Consider the following 20,875-nt stretch of genomic DNA (forward strand, 5'->3'; position numbering starts at 1 on the left):
TACCGTGGGAGTATGAAAGCCGCTCGTCGCCGGACTGGACTCGTTGTTGTTGTCCATCGCTCGATGTTGCTCTTGTAAAGAAAGTTAGAGAGAGAAAACTCGTTAAAACAAGTGGTGCAAATGAAAATGAAACTAAAATCGCGTATATATAGGTTTTCAAAAAAAATTATAAAAAAAAAATGAAAATAGGCGCTGGCCGATCGGCACGCCACAATGGCGGCGGTCAGCACATCGGCCAGCGCCCCTGAATCGGCTAGCCCACGCCAATTTTCTCGCCGATTCGCCGCTGGCCGACTGCAATGGTTCGGCTAGCGACGCGAATTGGCTAGCCGGCATTATATTATCTGACAAATAATTTTATCCCAATAAATAATTAAATCCTATACAAATTGCTACTATTAATTTGATTTTAGTATATGGTTTATCCAATGGATAAATGGTTAGGGGCGCGCAGTTGAGCGGTGGAGATTGCGAGTATCGAGAGCAGGCTTGATCGCCTGCAGCTGCAGCCACCATCTCCGCCGCGGTCTTCGCCCTCTCCTCATGGCACTCTCTCTCCCTCCTCTCTCATTCAGAACTTTCTTCTCCCTATCCGAATTTTCTTCTCCTTCTCCCGCTCTCAATTCATTCCCCCTTTTTAACCGGACATCCATTCCTTCTCAATCTCATGCCTCGTTTACCTTCCTTTCCAACTCTTACTTTTCCTCCTCCTCCTCTCCTTCTTCTATGTCGACTGGCAGCCACTGCCGTTGCGCCTCTGAAGCTGGAGACCTAGGACTTTCCGATTCCGACGACGATGATGAATCCCCCCACAATTTGCCTGACACATGGCACGTCCTTGGCCTCGGCCAAGCTATGGTACTCTTTGCCCTAATTATTTATGGATTTGTCAAATTTCACTGTTTTTTGCTGCAATTTCCCTAATTTCTCAGATTTATTATTTTGGAATTATGCCTACAATAATTGAAATGGAAATCGCAAATTAGGAATTAAATGAGAATCCTGACCCTAATATCGACATAGGAAACTGCTTACGAAGCTAATATATGAGACCTGATCCTTACCTGTGAGGAAGTTAACGAGAACAAAGTTTAAGGAGTTCATTTTCATTGTCTAGGTGGACTTTTCGGGAATGGTCGATGACGAATTTCTTAATAGGCTCGGATTAGGAAAGGGCACAAGGAAAGTGGTGAATCATGAAGAAAGAGGTAGAGTTTTACGGGCTATGGATGGATGCACCTATAAAGCTGCTGCTGGTGGCTCTCTCTCCAACACCTTGGTTGCTTTGGCAAGGCTTGGTGCTCAACCTATTGGAGGACCTTCGCTAAATGTTGCCATGGCAGGCAGTGTTGGAAGTGATCCCTTAGGTGGATTCTACCGGTAGGATTTGTAGTCTTTTATGTTTTCCATAATCGTACATTTTCCACCTCCTACCATCCATTACTTCTACTTCAAGACTCTTTTCACATCTTTGTTTACAATGAATTCAGGTCAATTAAGCAGTTGGTGCGCTTTTGATATTGTCTGTCACACATGTGTCCACAGCTAGATTGTTTGAGTCTCATTCTTAACCATACTTTTGTGAATGTTAATATAGATCAAAACTCCGGCGAGCAAATGTAAATTTCCTTTCAGCACCAGTGAAGGATGGAACTACCGGTACAGTTATTGTTCTCACAACTCCAGATGCTCAGCGGACAATGCTTGCTTACCAGGTCAGTAGCATTTCAGATAGTTAGTGTAAAGTTTAAGATGCCTGTGATTATGCGATATTCAGCACAGTAGGGAATATGAAGTCAAGCACTGCCAAGGTTTATTATTCAAAAATCAAAACTATGCTAATAATGAGTACAGTGAGGCAGGCTCTTCCAGTTACTGCCGACCATGAAAAAACTAAATCATGAAATGTGTTATGGAAGATATTTTATTAGATTAATTGTTATTATACATTGTCAGAAAGGTTGAGCAACTCTAGCGTGAACCAAGGAATGTTGAGATAAACCTCTTGAAAGGAAAAATGTGCTCGTTATGAACAAAACAAAGTTTCTAGATGACTATTATTGGTCAAGTTAAGCGTTTTTATGCAGTGTAAGACAGTGAACCCATTTGTTTGTCTTGTTTAAAGCTAGCACAACATTGGTTGAATCGATGAATATTGATTTGTGAAAGTTAAATAAATTAACATGACACCTTGAAACTAGTTGCTGTTAAATGATCCAGCAATGAGCTATATCCATAATATTTGAAGTTAATCTATACACTGTCTCAAAAAAATAGATCTCTCCTTTTCAATCATGATGCGGTCGAACTTATTTCATTTTGCTGATCAATATCAACTGTAAATAAGTTTTCTTCATTTTGACATTTTCACCTCAGAAACATCTATATTACTGTAGTTGCTTAATCCATTATCCCAAATTTTCTTTTCAGTTCTTCAATTTTATATAAGATAGCTTCATGATTTTCTCTAAAAATTGTTCTGTCAATGATATCAGGGCACGTCGTCAAGAGTAAATTATGATTCATGCTTGGCTAGCTTGATGTCCAAAACAAGTATATTAGTTGTGGAAGGATACTTATTTGAATTTCCTGACACAATCAAAACAATTTCTATGGCATGTGAGGAGGCCCGCAAATGTGGTGCTCTTGTCGCCATTACAGCGTCAGATGTCACCTGCATTGAAAGACATTATGATGACTTCTGGTAAATATTTTGCGACCTACCTAACTCTTTTATCCTCTTCATTTGATCTGAGGTTTGTCTGTAATATAATCAATCTGTCAGCCTGAGATATAACTTTTAGTTTATACTTATGTGTTAGGGACATCATGGCAAATTATGCAGACATAATCTTTGCCAACAGCGATGAAGCCAGGGCTTTTTGTCATTTTTCCTCAAAAGAAAGCCCCATCTCAGCAACTAGGTACCTGAGCCATTTTGTCCCGTTTGTTTCCGTGACAGACGGTCCTAGAGGCTCTTATGTTGGTGTGAAGGGAGAATCTGTTTTCATACCTCCAAACCCTTGCGTAGCACTGGACACTTGTGGGGCGGGAGATGCCTATGCATCTGGCATATTATATGGTTTGTCACGTGGTGTATCTGATTTGAGAAGTATTGGTACGTTAGCTTCGAAGGTTGCATCTGTAGTTGTTGGACAGCAAGGAACTCGGCTAGGGATAGAAGATGCTGCTAAGTTGGCTGAGTCATTCGCATTCCATTGCAAGAGCAAGAGCTCAGCTAGGTGGTCTGATGTAGGTTCTGATCAAATTTCCAGCTTGTGATCTTTTGCATTTAGTGAAGGAAAAATCTATCCCATGGCAATTTGTTGATCCATTGAACATTTTAAGCTGTTTATAACCACTGTATATCTTGGAACTAGTAATTAGTTATGACATTGCATTATTCTTCTGCTATGAGAGATATGTAGTAGTTTATCAACTAGCATCAGATATGTAGCAGTCTATTAATTTCTTCATTGAGAGTTGATTTTGGCTTCTTGATATGTGACAGTAACAAATTGATTCGACTAGCACAATAACAAAAATTGCATAGTAACTCCATCAATCAATAATCGAATCAGATCTGAGTTCATTAACCTTTACTAGAAAGAAGAAATACTGTGTTATTAGAAGATTTCAATTTCAATTCAAATGCAGTAAATGGATGTTACATAGCACATAACCACTAGATAGCCGTTTAGTTATTTTTGCTCAGATAGTACTTCAACCTATTGTTAGTTTGCTTAGACCGGCAGCGCACACCTGTTCTTCAACAACAGACACAGCATATGAAGAAATACAACAAGAATAGGCCAGCATAACTAGCCGGAATGGCGTTTTCATCAACTTTTCTGCATTGCTTTTCTTAACAATATGATACAAATATTTGTCTCATCTCTTAATGTTAACAGACAAGAATATTGAGATGGAGAATGGTGAAGAAATAAAATGACTCTCTCCAAACCTCAATTTTCTTTTAAATCATTAAGTTCCACAAGTGTCTGTGACCTGCACGAGGAAACAAAAAATAAAACACAAACAGTTAGAGTTTTTATCAACAAGAAAGGCCAAGCTGCAAGAATAAGGCAGGACTGTAAAATAGCATAAATCATAGATTGTGCATTACTTTCTACTCATTTATGAGTCTGCTATTCCATTATAATTACAATTACTCTCTTGACTCTAGTTTTTCTCAACTACGAGAACAAAGGAACTATGTAGGGGATGAAGCACATGCAACACTAACAAATACTATAAATAAACAAGACCATCAATATAAAGTCACAGCAAACACACAAAAGTGTGTATGGATAAAGCTGTCTTCAATAGTCACATATGGTGAGATGTAGTAGTTGATGTCTTGAATTCAAGCAAGAAAGCAAATCCCTTTTTCATATAATGTTTTTATTGTACTTAAACATGATATTATTTTCATTCCCCTTTCATATTAATTTCTCTCATTCTACACTCTGGCAGCACGCCATGCCAAGGCCCTAAATGCAGGCATGCAATTTCATAACGTACTTGAGAAGAAAACGAAGCAAGTTGAGCATCAAAAGAGATAATCATGCTTACCATTTTGATGTTTGGCTGATGCCAAGACCATTACAGGTGAGTATCATTCCTTTGAATCTCGATAAATACTCCTAGAAAGGGAGAGGCCGATCAAACTATTAGCGAAGAAGCATCAAAGTTTGACAATGATAACAAACTGTTAACATAACTTGGATCAGACAACGCCTCAAAAGATGACACGCCACAAAATACTAACCCGTAGGGTGTACTTATCAATCTCATAGTTTCCATTCAAATCATACTCGAGTCTCTTATCCGGATCACTTAACACTGCAAGGAATATACATGGGAATGAGACTTAACAACATCATACCCCAGAAAACAAGAGGGCTCTACCAATCAACATATCCTTATAATGTTAAAGGCACTAGATTTTTAGGTCAGCTGATGGAAAGTTGATTCAATTCCATTCCATTTTGCAGAGAGAAGACAACTAATTGTTTACACTGCCCACAAACTATGCTTAAATGGTGATCTTAGATGTAGAGTAGTACTCCATCCGTTCCATCCGTCCACGATTAGTTGATACCAATTTCCTTTTTCGTCCGTCCATAATTAACGGACACCCTTATTTTTCATTCCAACTTTTGGTAGTGGACCCCATTCTACTAACTTTTTCAACCTGCTTTACACTATATTTCTTCAAATGGACTCAATTAATCATGGACGGAGGGAGTAGAACATGATTTTATGATTGAAAATTGGAGATGAAATCCCAATAATTCCAAAATGAGATTGATTAGTAAACACAATTACCAGAATAAGCTTCATTAATTTCTTGAAATATAGCGGTGGCAGCAACATCACCCTTGTGTTTGTCAGGATGCCATTTCTGCGAACGAACAAGGTAAATTAGAAGAGGAAATAGAGAGAAAAGAAGATGAATTAAGTTGTACCAAAGCGAGCTTGCGGTAATTCAATCGGATATTTTCGTCAGTTGCATCATAATCTACTTGTAAGATCTTGTAGTAATCCTGAAATAGGAAGCAAGTAAATGAAATTGAGAGGTGGAAATGGATAGAGAAAAGAAGCTAGAAGTAACCTTGTGAGAAGTGGAGTCCATGATTAGATGGAGAAAGATTCATAATTTCGTTTCATGGAAGAATGAAGCTGGATATTGGGGAGTTCTAATTTTCCTATTTTAGGATATTTTTAGAGAGAGGTTTGCTAGCTGGAGAGGAGAGGAGAAGAGAAGAGAGATAATGGAAGGCATTTATTTTCTTCAACAAAAAAGGCATTTATTTTAGGATATTTTCTATTAATGTAGCTTATAATTTATATTCCACTAAATTTTTTCCTTCCAATTTTCTTAATAAAACCAAACAACTTCTTAAAACTCACACGGTCAAAAACAGGACAAAAATTAATGGAGATCGGAGGAAATATGCTTTAGAAATAACGATTACAACTCATTATTCTATCACTTTTATATTGTTCTTTTACTTAATATTTATAGGTTCCATTTTTTTAATTCATTTCTTATTTCAATATTTATTGTGAAATCTTATTAAATTCTTTTGAGATTAAATTGAAATAAGAAATGAATAAAAAATAAAATATTTGCAGTGAGTTAAAGTTAACTAAATTATAAATTAATATTAAAATTAAAATTTTATAATAATGAAATTCAGATGATAATAAAAATATAAATATGATATTAGAAAAAAAAGTAAAACACAAGTGAATACAATAAAATGAAAAAAAAAATACTTCATACACTCTTTTCTTTTTAGTCATAGTCCGTCCAACAAGAATATACACTTTCTAATTTTGAAAACTCTCTTATCTCTAATGAAGTGGGATCCATTCTCCCCTAAAAATAATTTACTTACTTTTTCTCTCTACATCTTTTTACTTTCCAATTTTACATTAAAATCTGTGCTGTCCCCAAAGTGCATATTCTTTGAGGACAGAGGAAGTATAATAAAGATCGAAAATGAAAAATGAAGAAGTTGGATTTTTAATCCAACCTTTAGGTTTCACCAAACACATTACCACTAGATTACCATTGATTTTGTAGCAAAACTCAACAAATTTATATAGAAAGGATTATACACCACAAAAAAAATTTAATAAAAAAAATTGATTCTTTACACTTAAAATTGGGCAAAAATTATGTCCTCACAAAGAAAGACAAGGTTGTGAGGCAATTTCACACCAACATGGCTTATGCTATGCATAGTGATGAATCGTCTGGATCGAGCTAATAAAATTGCTGAGGATTGAAAAACCTAACTACTTATGCTTGTGCGATTGATGCTTATTTTGGGTGTAAATATAATAATGCTACGGGTGGTTTAGATTTTTAGAGATGATTTGAATGGTGTTTGCATTCATCACTCTTTTTATACAAATTTCAATCCACCCTATTTTTAAAAAAAAAAGCAGTGACAATAAAAACATTCACTTGTCAATAATAACACTATTTTTTGTAAATCACCATCTCCTGTCTAATGTATTATGCTCCATCAACTAAGCAATATCAACCCTCAAATCAACTTCTTTCTTTAAGCTTTTGAAACCAGAGACACATGTATGTCGATAGTAATTTTTTTCTCAACAAACTCAGAAAAAAAAAATAGAAAGGGAAAAGAAAAAAATCACAAGTCCAGGAAATTCAATACTAGTATAAATAATGATGGAGGACTTCTCCCATTAAAACATTTCACATTATGCATCACGCATTCCTTCTGTAATCTTTTCGTCCTTGAAAAGCCGGAGGTGTGCTGGAGACTGAGTAGTTCCCCCTATGTCCTCCTGCAAGTAGATATACCAAGTTCGTGTTAAAAGGTACTGGAATGGTGACAAGATGTTCAAACTGAAACCAGATCATTGGGGTACTCACCTTCATGAAATTGAGCTGATCTCCCTATGTTGTGTCGCTGAGCTGGCTGTTGCCCCAAACGGCTGGGAGAATTTAGCGCCAAATGAGGCGTTAAATATGATTGATTGGCATAACCATGGATTGCAGGATTACTCCCTGCTTCGCCAAGAGAAAAAGACTGAATAGGCCCGTCATGCCTAAATTGTTATCCAACAACAGAAAAACTAAACTGAGCCTCAATTGACAACCATAAGGCACAAGAAAGCTTCAAAAGCACAATCATCTTTAAACAGTTCCATTCGTCTTTGCTTTTCAAGTGATATCAAATCAAGGGTTTTGTAGTTTCAAATTTCAATTATAGAGTTTTACAAGCATAATTCATACTTCTGAAATTCTTGATCGTAGTGGAAGATATTTGTCCACCTAGGCCATGTCAATGGATAAAATTGTAAATTATCTTTAGTTAAAAATTAAAGATGATTTGCAATTTTATTTTTTAACAAGTGATGAAACAGGTGTACATCTGGCAGTAACGAAAGCCTGGGCTAAATTGGAGAATATGATCTTAGAAAAGCAGTAAAATGGATCAAACAAATTTCAAGACTGTCCCCTTTATATATTCTGTGAATATAAAGCATACCTTTGCATAGAAAGAGCAGCAATGGAGATGTGACTTGAATTTCCAGCTCCAATCAATGGTTCAATGGACATTGAAGGTTGGCCCAAGTCCATCCCCTTGATAAATTGATTTGTCATGCTATTCACATCTGAACTATCCTCTTGTAAAAGAAGTTCTTCACTGAAAAAAACAAAATAGTGAAATACTATAAAACAATGAACATATTACAAGAAGATCCATTTGATAATTTCATACTCCCTCCGTCCCAACTTAAGAGTCCAATTTTGCCATTTCCGTCCATCCCAACTTAAAGAGTCCTATTTCACTTTTACCATAAATGATAAGTAGGCCCCAATTCCACCAATTTATTCCACTCACATTTTATTATAAAAGTAATATATATAAGTGGGACCCATATTCCACTAGCTTATTCAACCCACTTTTCTTTATATTTCTTAAAACTCGTGCCCTAACTAATTAGGACTCTTAAGTTGGGAGGGAGGGAGTGAAATACAAGCACATAGATAATCAGAACATCTATATTAATAGAGCTCAACCATCAAACAACTAAAGTTTCTTATGTCAAAATACATTACTGCAGTTATATGCATACCTATAATTCGGATCCCAGTCTCCAGGATCAGGCAGTGAGTTACTAGCCTCATGCTTTTCAGCTGCACTCCCTTGAACAGTTTGCATGTGTGAAGAGGAGTAACTAGATGCTACACTCCTCCCTCCTTGTTGAGGTCTCCATGTTGATGCATTAAAGTTGGGCTGTCGATGAGATTGAGAGCCTACATATACAGGAGAGTTCCCCTCAGGCTGACAAGTGTTCATATCGGTGATATTTCCTTGACAGTTAGAAGATGATGCAGTCTCTTGGGAATGTAAATTTCCATGATAGGACCAGTTCTTCCTTCTGTTGTAATGGCTTCCAGATGCCATCTTTCCTAGAGGAGATCCATGACAACTACCTCTAGGAGAAGGAGGACCGTAATGTCTGGGCGAACCTGCTGAAATCTGACCATAAGAGCTAGGAGGAGTAAACTGCGAAGGGCTAGAACCAAGGGACATAGGTGCGAAATTTCCAGGGCTAAAACCAATTCCACTCCCGTGCGGTAGTTGCATCATGCGCCTAGTATCAGGACTATTCCCAAGAAGTGAGTTACCACTATGTGCGTAGAGATTCATTCCAGACGGACCAGCCGGAGAATAAAATGCATGGAAATTGTTGTTGTCACCAAAACTTCCATAACTGCTTCCAAGCCCCAGGCCATCATTGTAGCTCCCATGGCTTCCCAAACTACCATAACTACCTGGATGCACATATGGCACAAATTGGTAATGTTGGCTGTTGGGCATCATAGCTCTATTCCTTCCTGATATCTACATAAGAAGGCCTGCAAAGTCAATTTTTGCATCCAGATAAACAAAAAGGGACTGTAGAATATATTGGATGAAAATTGCTTACGTTAGGGGACAGACCAGCGGCAAACCAATGACCCCCAGCAGGATGATGGTCCACCTTAGCATTTTGAGTAACAGGCTGAAAAAGGAAATTTACAAAAATTGATGAAACCAGGAAGGGTCGTGTAGACAAGGTCAGATACAGATCAATGAATGAATCAGGACACTGCTAACATAGAGGAATGACTATATCAAGCAAGATCTTCACCAATTGCTGTCACAGCCTTCACAGGCTCGCAATCAATACAAAAATATTTTCATTCACGGGCTACCCTTAACTCACACAAATAAAAATGGTAGAATTCTTATTTTCCAAAAGGTAAAAGAAAGAACATGAACATGTCGACACATTATTATAGAAGGCAATTCAGCCATACTTACTCACCATGTGCGAGGTCTCTGGAGCAGGTTTGTAAGGGCATGTAAAAGGTTCCCCAGTAACAAAAGGGTGCTTGGAAGCCTAAAACACATTAATAATCAAATCCGTTTAGACAAAGAAAATCAATTTATAGATCCATATTTATTGAGATGCCAAAGTTGTTCAATACCTGCAAAGGCGACCACCTTTTATCCGGATCAAATTCGACGAGCCCCTTCAAGAAATCAATAAGTGCCAATCGTATTTGACTTTCTGTAAAAGTAGAAGTCAATAATGTATCCAAATAAATAACGTATCAAAAATAAGACAGTCAATATGCTCCCTGTAGCTTCTTGAAAGAGTATCATGATAACCTTTAAGAATTTCTTCCTCTGGCAAATTCTTCCTGTAAGGGTACTTCGTGACAATAGCTTCAAGGTTCATATGGTTGAAGTACTCCTTTCCTATTGAAGGTTTTTTCGATTCCCTCTGAATCAAAGAAGCATTAAAATAACTATTAACTAGCATAAAGAATTAGTGAAAGCATAAATGATAATTCAAGGGCTGGAAATCAGGAAAACTAGTCAATATTACACCAGGACCCACCATAAGTACGATGCTAGTAATATCATAAGCATCATTATTTTCATGGAAATGCATCAAGAGAGAAACTGACAACTCGTTACTATGGCTTGAGTGAGCAATGTACCCTTACCTAGTTGTGGCCTTGTGGATCGACATGAGAAACTAAGAATAGTGATATAATACAAAATCTCAAACAACAATCTGAATTCTATGTACTCCCTCCGTCCCACTCAAGATGTCCACATTCTTGAGTGGCACGAGATTTTAGGAGTTGTTGTTAGGTGGAGTAAGTAGAGAGAAAAATGTAATTGAATAATTTAATGAGAGAGGAGAGAGGGATTTATTTCCAAATATAGAAAGTGGACATCTTGAGTGGGACAAACTAAAAAGGAAATATGGACATCTTGAGTGGGACGGAGGGAGTACAAATGAAAATTGATATAATAGGAAGCTAAGAAGCAGACTTCAAAATTAATATAGAGAGCTGCACACCCATAAATAAATAGTATTATACTTGATTACTTGTATATGCATAGATATTATTGTGCACACAAATACAGATAAATATGGCATAGGGGCCAGTACATATTTGAAAGGGAAAATTGCCATTTAATTTAAATCACAACGTTTGATTGACTTCTGATCAAACCCATAACTTTCAAAATCAGTCTATTAAATCATAACTTTTGTACATTTCTCAATTGTCTCATACAGTTAAATCATATATTTGGTTAACTTCCGGATAAATTTAGCATTGTTCTATGGTGGTCGATTTCTAGATTATTATTATGTAAGCGGTGAAGATACAATGACGAAAAGTACAAAAGTCACAACAAATTTCATGAAATTCTTTATTGTATGGGACAACTGAGAAATGTACAAAAGTTATTATTTAATTGGCTGATTTTGAAAGTTGCGGGATTAACCATAAGTCAACCAAAAGTTATGATTTAAATGGAAATTTTTCCCTATTTGAAAACACACAAAACCCTAACAATAAAAATCACCAAGCTGTAACTGACAAGTTTAAAAGGCACTTACAGCTGCATATTCTTCTTCGGTCAAGACCTGATACATGCTGTAATTGCTTCTTTGACTCTGGTCTCTGTCATCATGGTTGATGCTCCCAATGAACTTAAAAAACTTGCTAGTGTTTTTTGCCTTCCTGAGAATATAATCAGGAGGTTGACCCCTGCCAATTTAGCAGAGTAAGTCAACTTGCACGATAGCTAACACCCTGAGCAAAGTAAACTTTATACAAAGCATAGTTCACCAGATGTGATGTTTTTATTGTTGTAGATGTTGTGGTGGTCTGTTTCAGAACTAATTAATGCACGGTAAATTGGAGCTTTGATTTATGTTCAACTTGATAATGTATTTCAAGAGATAAAGTAAAGAAAATATGCCTAAATATCTAAACTTGGAGATTTTAGCATTGAATTTGAGATTGAGGGTAGCATCTTCATAATGGAGTTAAAATTCAGTCATGAACCAAATTTGAAGCAAATGAGATATAAAGATTTCTGAAATGGGAACGAGGAAGAACAAGGAAAAGAAGAACTCGTGGTAGAAAATCCTGGAGCATTTATGCACCACCTTTACTCGCATGGCATATAACATATTATATCTCAGAAAGTTGAATCTGAAAAGGCTGGAGAGCAGAGTTTAGTTAACTAAATTTGTAGGTTTAGAAAATGGCAGTGGATGGCAGTGACTGGAAATGCCATGAGGTAGTGTGTGATTATGATCGCATTGGGGTGGAAAACAGAACCAACAGCCATTTTCAGGAGTGTGTTTTGCAGCATCTAAGCTGTGTATAACTATCTATTGGATACCATGTCAACCTTCTTTTTCTCAACTAGACAAATTTCTTTTCCCAATCTATGCTTACACTTATGAGTATATAAACTTATAAAGCTATCCAAATTAGAACAGTTTCAGTAAGTACAAAATTTTAATTAACATCATTCACAAATCACAACCAGATTCTCATTATGTTTTTCAAGACGTGCCCAGTTTCCTATCTAAATCTATCTTTGTCCCAAGATTAGGATTGGATATCATTAATTTATTTTGTAAGACAATAGACCTCAAAGATCAACAGCCAGGCCTTCAGGGCCATTTAATTCTACAATAGCAAGCATAAAAAACAGTGGAAGTGATTTAGAGTAAGCGAGTGGAATAAATAGCAGAACCCAAACCTTAAGGGAGGACGTATTGGTAGTTGTATCAAATAACTGAAGAGTACACGGACATTCATTTCATAAAATGAAATATGCCCAAGCAAAGATAATAACTGAAACAAAGCCGTAAGGCCTAAGATAAAAATCTCCAGTAACATTAACATCAACCTTCGCTTTCCACTAGTCAAAAGATTGCTTAAGAGCATCAGTTAATTAAATTTGAAAAAGAGAAAGAGGATGTGTCATACCCAAGAATTTTAATCATTCTCCGCAGAAGATCAAACTCTGAAACACCTGGAAACAATGGTAGCCCAAGAAATAACTCGGCAACGATGCACCCAAATGACCACATGTCAATAGCTGTAGTGTACCTATGCAAGGTTAAGGTCTACACAAAAGCATCTTTTTGCATCATAAAGAATCTGTAAGTGAGTATAAACTATCATAAAAGAGCGGAGGAAGATGAAAATAAATGTAGCCCAAGAATTTAGTTCCTCAAAATCCGAGTGACTATTAAATACTCCATCTATCCCACCATAAGCGAGTCACTTTCCTTGTTAGGGTGTCCAAGTGAGTCATTTTCCCTTTCAGCAAAAATAATACATACTCCCTCCCATCCACAAAAAATAGTCCCATTTGTGGATGGCACGGGCTTTAATGAGAAATTAGTAAAGTAAGAGAGAAGGGATAAAAAATAGATAAAGTAGGGGGAAAGAGAAACGGTAAAAGAGAGAGGAGAAAAAGTGAATAAAGTATTAGAGAAAGTTCCATTTTTGAAATGAGACTATTTTTCGTGGACACCCAAAAATGGCAAAATGGGACTATTTTTCGTCGACGGAGGGAGTATACTTTATTCTCTCACCTACTTTTTTCTCTCTCCACTTAACACTTTAAATATCAATTTCTTAAATCATGTGCCGAAAAGAAGCGTCTCGCTTATGGCGGGACGGAGGGACAACTTGTTTTCCTTTACTCAATTAGAAGTACTATGATTAAGACTAGCTTCTCCATTATGGCAAGGTCCAGGGTATCCCAAGCAATTTTTTTGTGGGGTCAGGGGCCAGGGTTTATATCATTTTCAAGGATACTGGTATCCAAGAAGAACTTCTGGTGATCTATAGTACCGACTCTGCAAAAAAAAAGGTTACTAGCTTAACAAACTAAGCTCAAATTGGCATCAACAAATTTATAAATTCCAAAATTGAGAAAGCTTACCTGTATATAAGAGTAAACAGTACGATCTTCTCTACAAGCTGATCCAAAGTCTATGATTTTGATTTCTGCTGGCTTCACGCTGTAATTTTATGTGTAAATACTTTAAATATATAAGATAAATAAGATGCATACCTTTGTGGGGTTCAAAATCACCGAGCAGCTCACCTTGTAGATAGCAGAATATTCTCTGGCTTTAGATCACAATGAATTATGCCAGCATCTTTCATGAGAGCCAAACCCCGCAATATCTAGAATAATAAGAAATCAATCTTATTCCATGAATTAAACAGTCCATTCCATGAATAAACTTTCTTAAAACCCACACCAGCTTGGAGAAAGGAAAAACCGTCACCTGTTTCGAGAATAGCTGCACAATGCTCAACGACAACCCTCTAAAATGATTCAACTTGATAAGCTCATACCTGATACAAGATTCTCAAGGCAATGCAGCTAAGTTCCCAGGTGTGGTCAAGCAAAAAAGGTTTATCTCTAAATGGAATATTTGTGGACCAATAACTCACAGATTAACATCAAGCAGCTCAAAGACGATGCACAGGTGATTCTGGTACACAAAATAATCATAAATCCGGACAATGTGGTGCTTATCCTCAGGATCAAACTTCTTATTTAACTGCGTAAAGAAACAAAAGGCTGAAAACCTACCACAAAGAGTTCTAGGCGAATAAAAAAAATGACAAAACCAAGTCCAGAGCAGGCTTACTGTTGTTAGGATAGAAACTTCAACAAGTGCCTGCTGGTAAAAAGCAGGTAAATTTTTTATGATCTTGACAGCAACAAAACTGTTCATTTCTGCGACCCAACATTTAGCAACCTGCCCAAAGGTGCCTTGGCCAAGAACATCCTTCACAACGTACCTGCATACAAAAAGTAGATGGCAAATCATCATCTGATGTTACATACAAGTGAGAAGCAGAGAGCCTAGCAGGGGAGAACAAGAGCAGGAGAAAAAAGGCAGATGTCGAATAATTTTTTATAATATGTAACCATGTGATACAGAAACTTCAGTAAAAGAATACTTTTCTCAGCAATTCATACAGGCAGAATGCCAAAACCAAGATGATCGATCCAGTTTTTCTTTTACTTTTTCTTCATTACTGACCGGATACTAGATGGTACTCTCTCTGTCCCAAGATATTAGACCCATATACCATTTTGGGGTGTCCCGACATACTTGAGCCATTTCTATTTATGGTAAAAATTTACTTTATTACCAACTCCACTTACACCATAAAACAACATCTCCTAAATTCTCGTGCCCAAAAGAAAGAGGTCTAATATCTTGGGACGGAGGGAGTAACATTTTTCTTACAAAAGAACTTATATCATTGAGAACCATTCATTGATTTATTTATCCATTTCCTCGTTCCATGAACATTAGGTTGATACTTATTTAAAATGCCGGACAGGAAGATATTTTATTCAAACAATTATGTTGATCAATGCGAAATATATTAAAATGGGAATCCAGTGGCATACCAAGATAAATTAATTGTAACAATTAGAAACCCTATGGTATCAGTCCAACACCAATGGAATCTTGATATAGACCAGAAATTACAAGGGTCAGTGCACTACTCATAAAAATCCCCTGTTTTATTAACTAAATTCTTCCACCTGTTAAAAATTACAATAAGACACGTATTCTGCTAAGTGTTCGCATAACGCAATTGCCACTATATGTTCAAAATGTATCATCTTGAGTTTTAACATTAATTATTTAAATATGAAAGTAGGACGTAATGCTTAATGCTACCAAAAAAGGTACACATTCCTTCAAATCCTTGAGCAAATTCCCCGGACATCGAGATAGGCATACCTTTGATTTAAGTTTGAGTTAACGAGGGAATAATTTACGGTCAGGATCAGGTCTGAGTTTTCATTATCGCAACCATCATTCAAAAGTCCAACAGATGGTGACGTCAAGAACCTCTTTAGATTCAATTCTTCTGAATAACAAAACTGAGGGTTGCATAATTGATATATCTCAACAATATCCTTAGTCAAGCGGGCAACCAACTGCAACCAAAAAAAAAAGAAGAAAATTCTAAAATTAACCTACAAGTTCAACAAAGGTTACACAAAGCAAACGGAGTCCTAGCAAAAAATGACAGATAAGCAGCATGTCAATGAATAATAGTTTGTCAGGAAAAACAAAAGCAAAGCCAGAAAGGAGATAAGTTCCTTGATAGAGGACATAATATCATCCAACAATAAAACTGAATCATGACCAGCCATTGTAATATGCACAGTCCATATATATAACCAGAATATCTTGATCTTTTGACCTCCTTCCCAGTGACAACAATATTGAGGCAGTTTCTTAAACTTTCTGTCTTATCCAAAAACAATCTTTCCTTTCTTCAGGTCAACAAGCCAATGACAATTTTACATAGGGATTTCACTATTAAGGCTTCAGAAATTCATTCTTACTCAACCTATCTCAACAAAATGAAGTGATGCTCTATCCACAAACCACGCCCAAGTCAAGACCACTACTTTTATATTCTTCAGATAGCATGGCATGCGATTATACTTTGGAATTGATTTATGAATAAAGGACTAATATATCCTGATTTCTTGTGTTGGTACAACCACAGCCATCACAACTCACAAACTTACTCATTTAAATTTATACTGATTCAGTGACAACTTAATTTCAACAAGTTTAGTTGGTTGATACAAGTTTATTTCTGCATTGATAATTTGATGATACATAGATGGTCCAGAATCTATATGGTCAAAATGTATATAGTTTTGTTCAAAGCAGATACATAATATCATGCCAACAACATCTAATACCAACCTCTAAAGGTAACCTGTTAATATATGAAGCATCATTAATGTATTCTCCAACATTGGTCTCTTCCTAATTACTTTCAAGGTCATCTACTGCCTAACGTTATATGCAACCTATAAATTTATGTGATCTATTATAATCAACTGCTTCACTGCCAAACAGGATGAAATGCTCGGCAATCGGCATACATGATCAATAGTGAAATAGGAAATGTAGCAAGAACCATAGCAACCAAACCAAACCAAACCAACAACCACATTCTTTGACAGATCACAGCCAATTCAAAAATTAGGCACTTGGGGAAGCTGAAATCGTAGATTAAGTGATTGTAGCTATGCAATGAGGGATGAAAAACGATACCGGTCTCTTGACGACCACCCGAAGATGTTGGGGCTTGGTATTGGTGGGGAGAGTTGGGGAATAAGGTCGGAAGGCAAACGGCCTAGGGCGCCATGAGATTATCCTGGATGATGAGGAAGAGGAAGATGTTGAACTCTCGCTGAGTTGCGGGGATTCAGCTTCCCTAGCAGCGGCAGCAGCAGAGACCTCGTCCATAACTCAATCCTACCTCAATTATATTGATTGATGAATAACAGATTAAAGATTCAGTTGAATTGAAAGTCAGAAACAGGGATGGTATGGTTTACTCCTCCAGCAAATTCGAGGAATTTACCGGAAGATTGTAATCCCATCCTCCTCCTCCACTCAGGAAAGAATCTTCAAAATCAGGCACATAAACAAATATAACAAATTTCTTTTTTATTTTTTTTTCTGGAAAAAAAAAAAAGAGAAATGAAATGGGAAGGGAAGGGCAAAACGAGGGAATCGATCGAGCTGAGGCGAGAAGGGGGAGAAAAGAAAGAAATCAAAGAGATAGAGCGATGAAGTGAAAATCGGTAGAAATGAATCTGAATTTGGAGGAAATAATTAAGAAAATTAGAGGGGAAAAGGGTGAAGGCGCTGTGAAAGGGGTGGGGTGTTTTGTGGTAATCGGGGATGAGCAGTAATTGAACAACTACTACTGTGTCTGTTACTCTATTTGGATTAGCAGTAAAACTACAGTCCCAACATTCTTCTCCCCATTTCACATTTTATTTATGCTCATAATTACTTAAATAATAAATCCAATAATGTTTGAGGAATCTTCAGCTGTATTAATATAGGCCAAAATCCAAATTGCCACAAAAAATTATGAAATTTAGCTATTTACTGCTCAATTCCATCCCTTTTTAAAATAGTTACTTATATCATAATTTTGATTTTTTTTTAATTGTTATTTAGATGTGGAGGAAAATTATACTAATATGACTTGAAAATTGAAATCCATTTTTTTGCAAATGTGTGTATATGCAAAAGCCATTGACTTTAGTACAAACGTACATATTAGACTAAAGTTTTTTGCCTTCTAAATCTTACGTACATGATTTCCTCCTAATCTAAATTAATGGAACAATAGAAAAAACTGATGAAGTTATGATATGATTGAATATTTTTTAAAGTTGCAGGATTAATTAAAATTTGACAAAATTTCTTGATATGTTGGCAATTTCCCATTTAATATTCATAAAAGTCTTGCATCTAATACTTTTATCTTTAAATGGAGTATATTTCAACCCATTTGCTAAAAGTTTACTGATTAATTTTTCCCTGTATAAGATAAAGGCTGCAATTTATGTAAGATAATCTTTATTCAATCTTGGTTTTTGTTACAAAATTAGGCATTAACAGTTAACACCTCCTAATCATATATAAACCAGAAACACATATCATAGTGCGATGAAAAACATATAAACCATCAAGCATTTCCCATAGCATCTCTGACCAAAAAATCAAGCTAAGTACATGGGCCACATTCAGAAAAGCATTGCTAGAGTTGGTTCACATTTTGTAGAGAATATGCCTGATTGCAAAAATGTGCAGAAAAGAAACAAGTTGGAAAATAAATCAACCTAGTCATGCTGCTGAACTTGTGGATGCTCTAAACTTCCCCTGCATCCAAGCTAATCGCCTCTCACTTTTAAGAGATACGAAAGTTTCTCTTGCTGAGGGATTTTCAAATAAATCCAAGGCAAAAAAGTATACAGTTTGATCAACACCTTGCATCTCATCCAATATTTTTATGCATTTGCTAATGGTGAAACGCTCCTCATTTCTCATGATTGCAGCAGCTCTCATCTTTGAAGCTGCAGCTATCTCCAACATAGCATCCACAATAGCATCACCTGTTGCTTTGCGGCTTCTCTTGTGCTGCCCTGAGTGAGGAATCGCGGTATGGTGTTTATTCTGGCTATCTAACATGTTTGCTTCCTCGCCAGACCCAGAGGAAGCGTCCCCGTCTACAAAAGTCCGGTCACCAGACATACTTGGCCTTACAACATACCAAATGAGGGGGGAATAAGGTTCCAGTAGCCTTCTACGTTAGCGAAAAAGACCTGGATCAAAGCAATTACGAAGCCAATGATGTAGAATCATTCAAATGGTGAGACCATAGCACAAGAGATGAAAGCAGCAATGGACCTAATTAAAGGAATATCCGATGTATTAAGCTACATTTTCCATATGTTTTGTGTCAAAGGAGTAAGACAACAACACTTCAGAACCAAAAAAATAAATAAGCATGTGTAATCTCAATTACAGTTAGAAAGGAAGAGAAGGATACTACATGCATGTTGTTGTAGATGGCATTACACGGATGTCGATAAGCATGAAGGCCTCAAATAAGTACCAATACGTGTGACTCAATGCTATCAAAGTATCAGTAGATACACTTAATTTGCTAGACTGGGATATATCTTAGGTACTTGAGGAAGGGTCATCTTAGAAAAGGTATTGAACCAAATACATTTTAAACATACAAGACGAGCTAGATCATTTAAGCATAAGTTGTAAATAGTTAATACTCAAGCATCACAGTGGGAATTAACAGTCAGGATAAGTGCTATTCAGATAAAAATAAAACATATTTTGCATGTCATATTAATGTTAACCCTAATAATAAGTAATGCAGATGAGAGTCAGTTGCAGAGTGCAGATTGATATATACGGATCTATTGCAAACTTCTCTGCATAATTAGATATGCCATAACAAAGAGAGGAAATTGGCAATAGCTAATCAATGTACGTACTTGTTAACTTGAAATGGCAAATCTGAATTGCAGATGTTGGAACATTTTCAATCAGAAAAATTATCTAGTAGGTTACATACAGATAACACAGGGTGACAGGGAGAAGTACATTCTGCAGCAATTCCACAGAAATACATCGTATACAAATGTACAAAACGAGCCTAGCCAAGTGAAAGATGCAGAAACAACGATAATGAAGGTACAATTGAATAAACAAGGAAAGAAAGTAGATGGAATCAGGGTTTCTGGCTGCACTAATACATGTATTTTTTGGTTAATTATTCCCGGACTTAGATCGAGAGGAGTTAATCTCACGCCTATGATCAAACACACTGACACGTTCGCATGAAAGAGAATTTTGAGTGGAAATTGAAAATCAGCACAGGCACAAAAGGGCAGTTGCGTAATCAAATCAATAAAACAGAATTAATTGAGAAAATTAGCAATAAAATTGAAATTTAGGATAATGATTAGCTGGGCAGAAATAGAATTACCTGGGCTGGGAGGATGAGAAAAATGAAACGCCAGTCAGAGCTTTTGCAACAGAAATGAAGACGATGATTTTGGAATATTTAAATGATTATTCTCCGTTATAGTGGGTGAAGCTTAAACTGGGCCATATTCTCACTATTTGGAGGCCCATTAATTTGTGATATTCTCATTAATGCCATTTATTAAAATCAATCTCTCCCATACCATTTTTCCTCCCAAACTCACAACCACAATTTATATTTATAATTATAACATTTGACAAAAATAGTTTGGTGCAATTAATTCATAATAAAGATGAAAGGTCAATTATTTATAATATATTATGTATAGCTACGTGCATTCAGCATTAAATTTATAGATTTCTAATTCGTAAATCATTACAACCTTTTCCACTTATTGCATTGAAAAACGAAACAAACTTTATTAGTCAATGATTTCATGAGTTACAATGGCATTTATAATATTTCTCAAAAGTCCTCTTTTATTTATGTATAGATAGATAGCTACGTGCAATCAGCATTAAATTTATTGATTTCTTATTCAGTTTCACTTTGCTGTAAAGTATGAACTTAGATTTGTTATGTGTATATATTTTATTTTTTGAAACTCATCAT

General features: G+C 36.2%; 4 protein-coding genes across 5 annotated transcripts; 1 reads left to right on the plus strand and 3 right to left on the minus strand.

The window, feature by feature from the left end:
• The first annotated feature begins 423 nt into the window (after nucleotides 1-423).
• On the plus strand, nucleotides 424-3,414 carry NARA5 (pfkB-like carbohydrate kinase family protein). Its single transcript, XM_048125450.2, has 5 exons — nucleotides 424-858; nucleotides 1,118-1,380; nucleotides 1,598-1,715; nucleotides 2,496-2,704; nucleotides 2,823-3,414. Exons 1-5 carry the CDS (start codon nucleotides 544-546, stop codon nucleotides 3,280-3,282), a joined length of 1,365 nt encoding a protein of 454 aa, XP_047981407.1. The 5' UTR covers nucleotides 424-543; the 3' UTR covers nucleotides 3,283-3,414.
• Nucleotides 3,415-3,808: 394 nt separating this feature from the next.
• Nucleotides 3,809-5,788, minus strand: LOC125222699 (uncharacterized). Its single transcript, XM_048125460.2, has 6 exons — nucleotides 5,618-5,788; nucleotides 5,472-5,549; nucleotides 5,332-5,407; nucleotides 4,772-4,845; nucleotides 4,576-4,646; nucleotides 3,809-4,008 (listed from the first exon to the last, which is right to left on the minus strand). The coding sequence occupies exons 1-6, from the start codon at nucleotides 5,636-5,638 to the stop codon at nucleotides 3,966-3,968; spliced, it is 363 nt and encodes a 120-aa protein (XP_047981417.1). The 5' UTR covers nucleotides 5,639-5,788; the 3' UTR covers nucleotides 3,809-3,965.
• Nucleotides 5,789-7,057: 1,269 nt separating this feature from the next.
• LOC125200647 (dual specificity protein kinase YAK1 homolog) lies at nucleotides 7,058-17,635 on the minus strand. Of its 2 annotated transcripts, XM_089065359.1 has the most exons (19): nucleotides 17,318-17,632; nucleotides 17,005-17,208; nucleotides 15,664-15,863; nucleotides 14,548-14,701; nucleotides 14,348-14,457; nucleotides 14,179-14,248; nucleotides 13,992-14,074; nucleotides 13,827-13,905; nucleotides 13,700-13,740; nucleotides 12,860-12,982; nucleotides 11,470-11,620; nucleotides 10,218-10,332; nucleotides 10,034-10,116; nucleotides 9,871-9,945; nucleotides 9,490-9,564; nucleotides 8,632-9,404; nucleotides 8,040-8,198; nucleotides 7,421-7,596; nucleotides 7,058-7,332 (listed from the first exon to the last, which is right to left on the minus strand). In XM_089065359.1, the coding sequence occupies exons 2-19, from the start codon at nucleotides 17,197-17,199 to the stop codon at nucleotides 7,253-7,255; spliced, it is 2,742 nt and encodes a 913-aa protein (XP_088921485.1). In that variant the 5' UTR covers nucleotides 17,200-17,208; nucleotides 17,318-17,632; the 3' UTR covers nucleotides 7,058-7,252. The 2 variants fall into 2 exon arrangements, with proteins under 2 accessions (XP_088921485.1, XP_088921486.1); XM_089065360.1 differs by lacking the exon at nucleotides 7,058-7,332 and having other exon boundaries at nucleotides 7,421-7,555; nucleotides 17,005-17,635.
• Nucleotides 17,636-18,428: 793 nt separating this feature from the next.
• On the minus strand, nucleotides 18,429-20,775 carry LOC148931562 (uncharacterized). The gene is made up of 2 exons (XM_089066108.1): nucleotides 20,264-20,775; nucleotides 18,429-19,076 (listed from the first exon to the last, which is right to left on the minus strand). Exon 2 carries the CDS (start codon nucleotides 19,003-19,005, stop codon nucleotides 18,598-18,600), a length of 408 nt encoding a protein of 135 aa, XP_088922234.1. The 5' UTR covers nucleotides 19,006-19,076; nucleotides 20,264-20,775; the 3' UTR covers nucleotides 18,429-18,597.
• Nucleotides 20,776-20,875: the final 100 nt, after the last annotated feature.

This window comes from Salvia hispanica, chromosome 2 (genome assembly GCF_029641045.1).
Source record: "Salvia hispanica isolate PSC_SH4W2 chromosome 2, Shi_PSC_v1, whole genome shotgun sequence".
Taxonomy (NCBI): Eukaryota; Viridiplantae; Streptophyta; class Magnoliopsida; order Lamiales; family Lamiaceae; genus Salvia; species Salvia hispanica.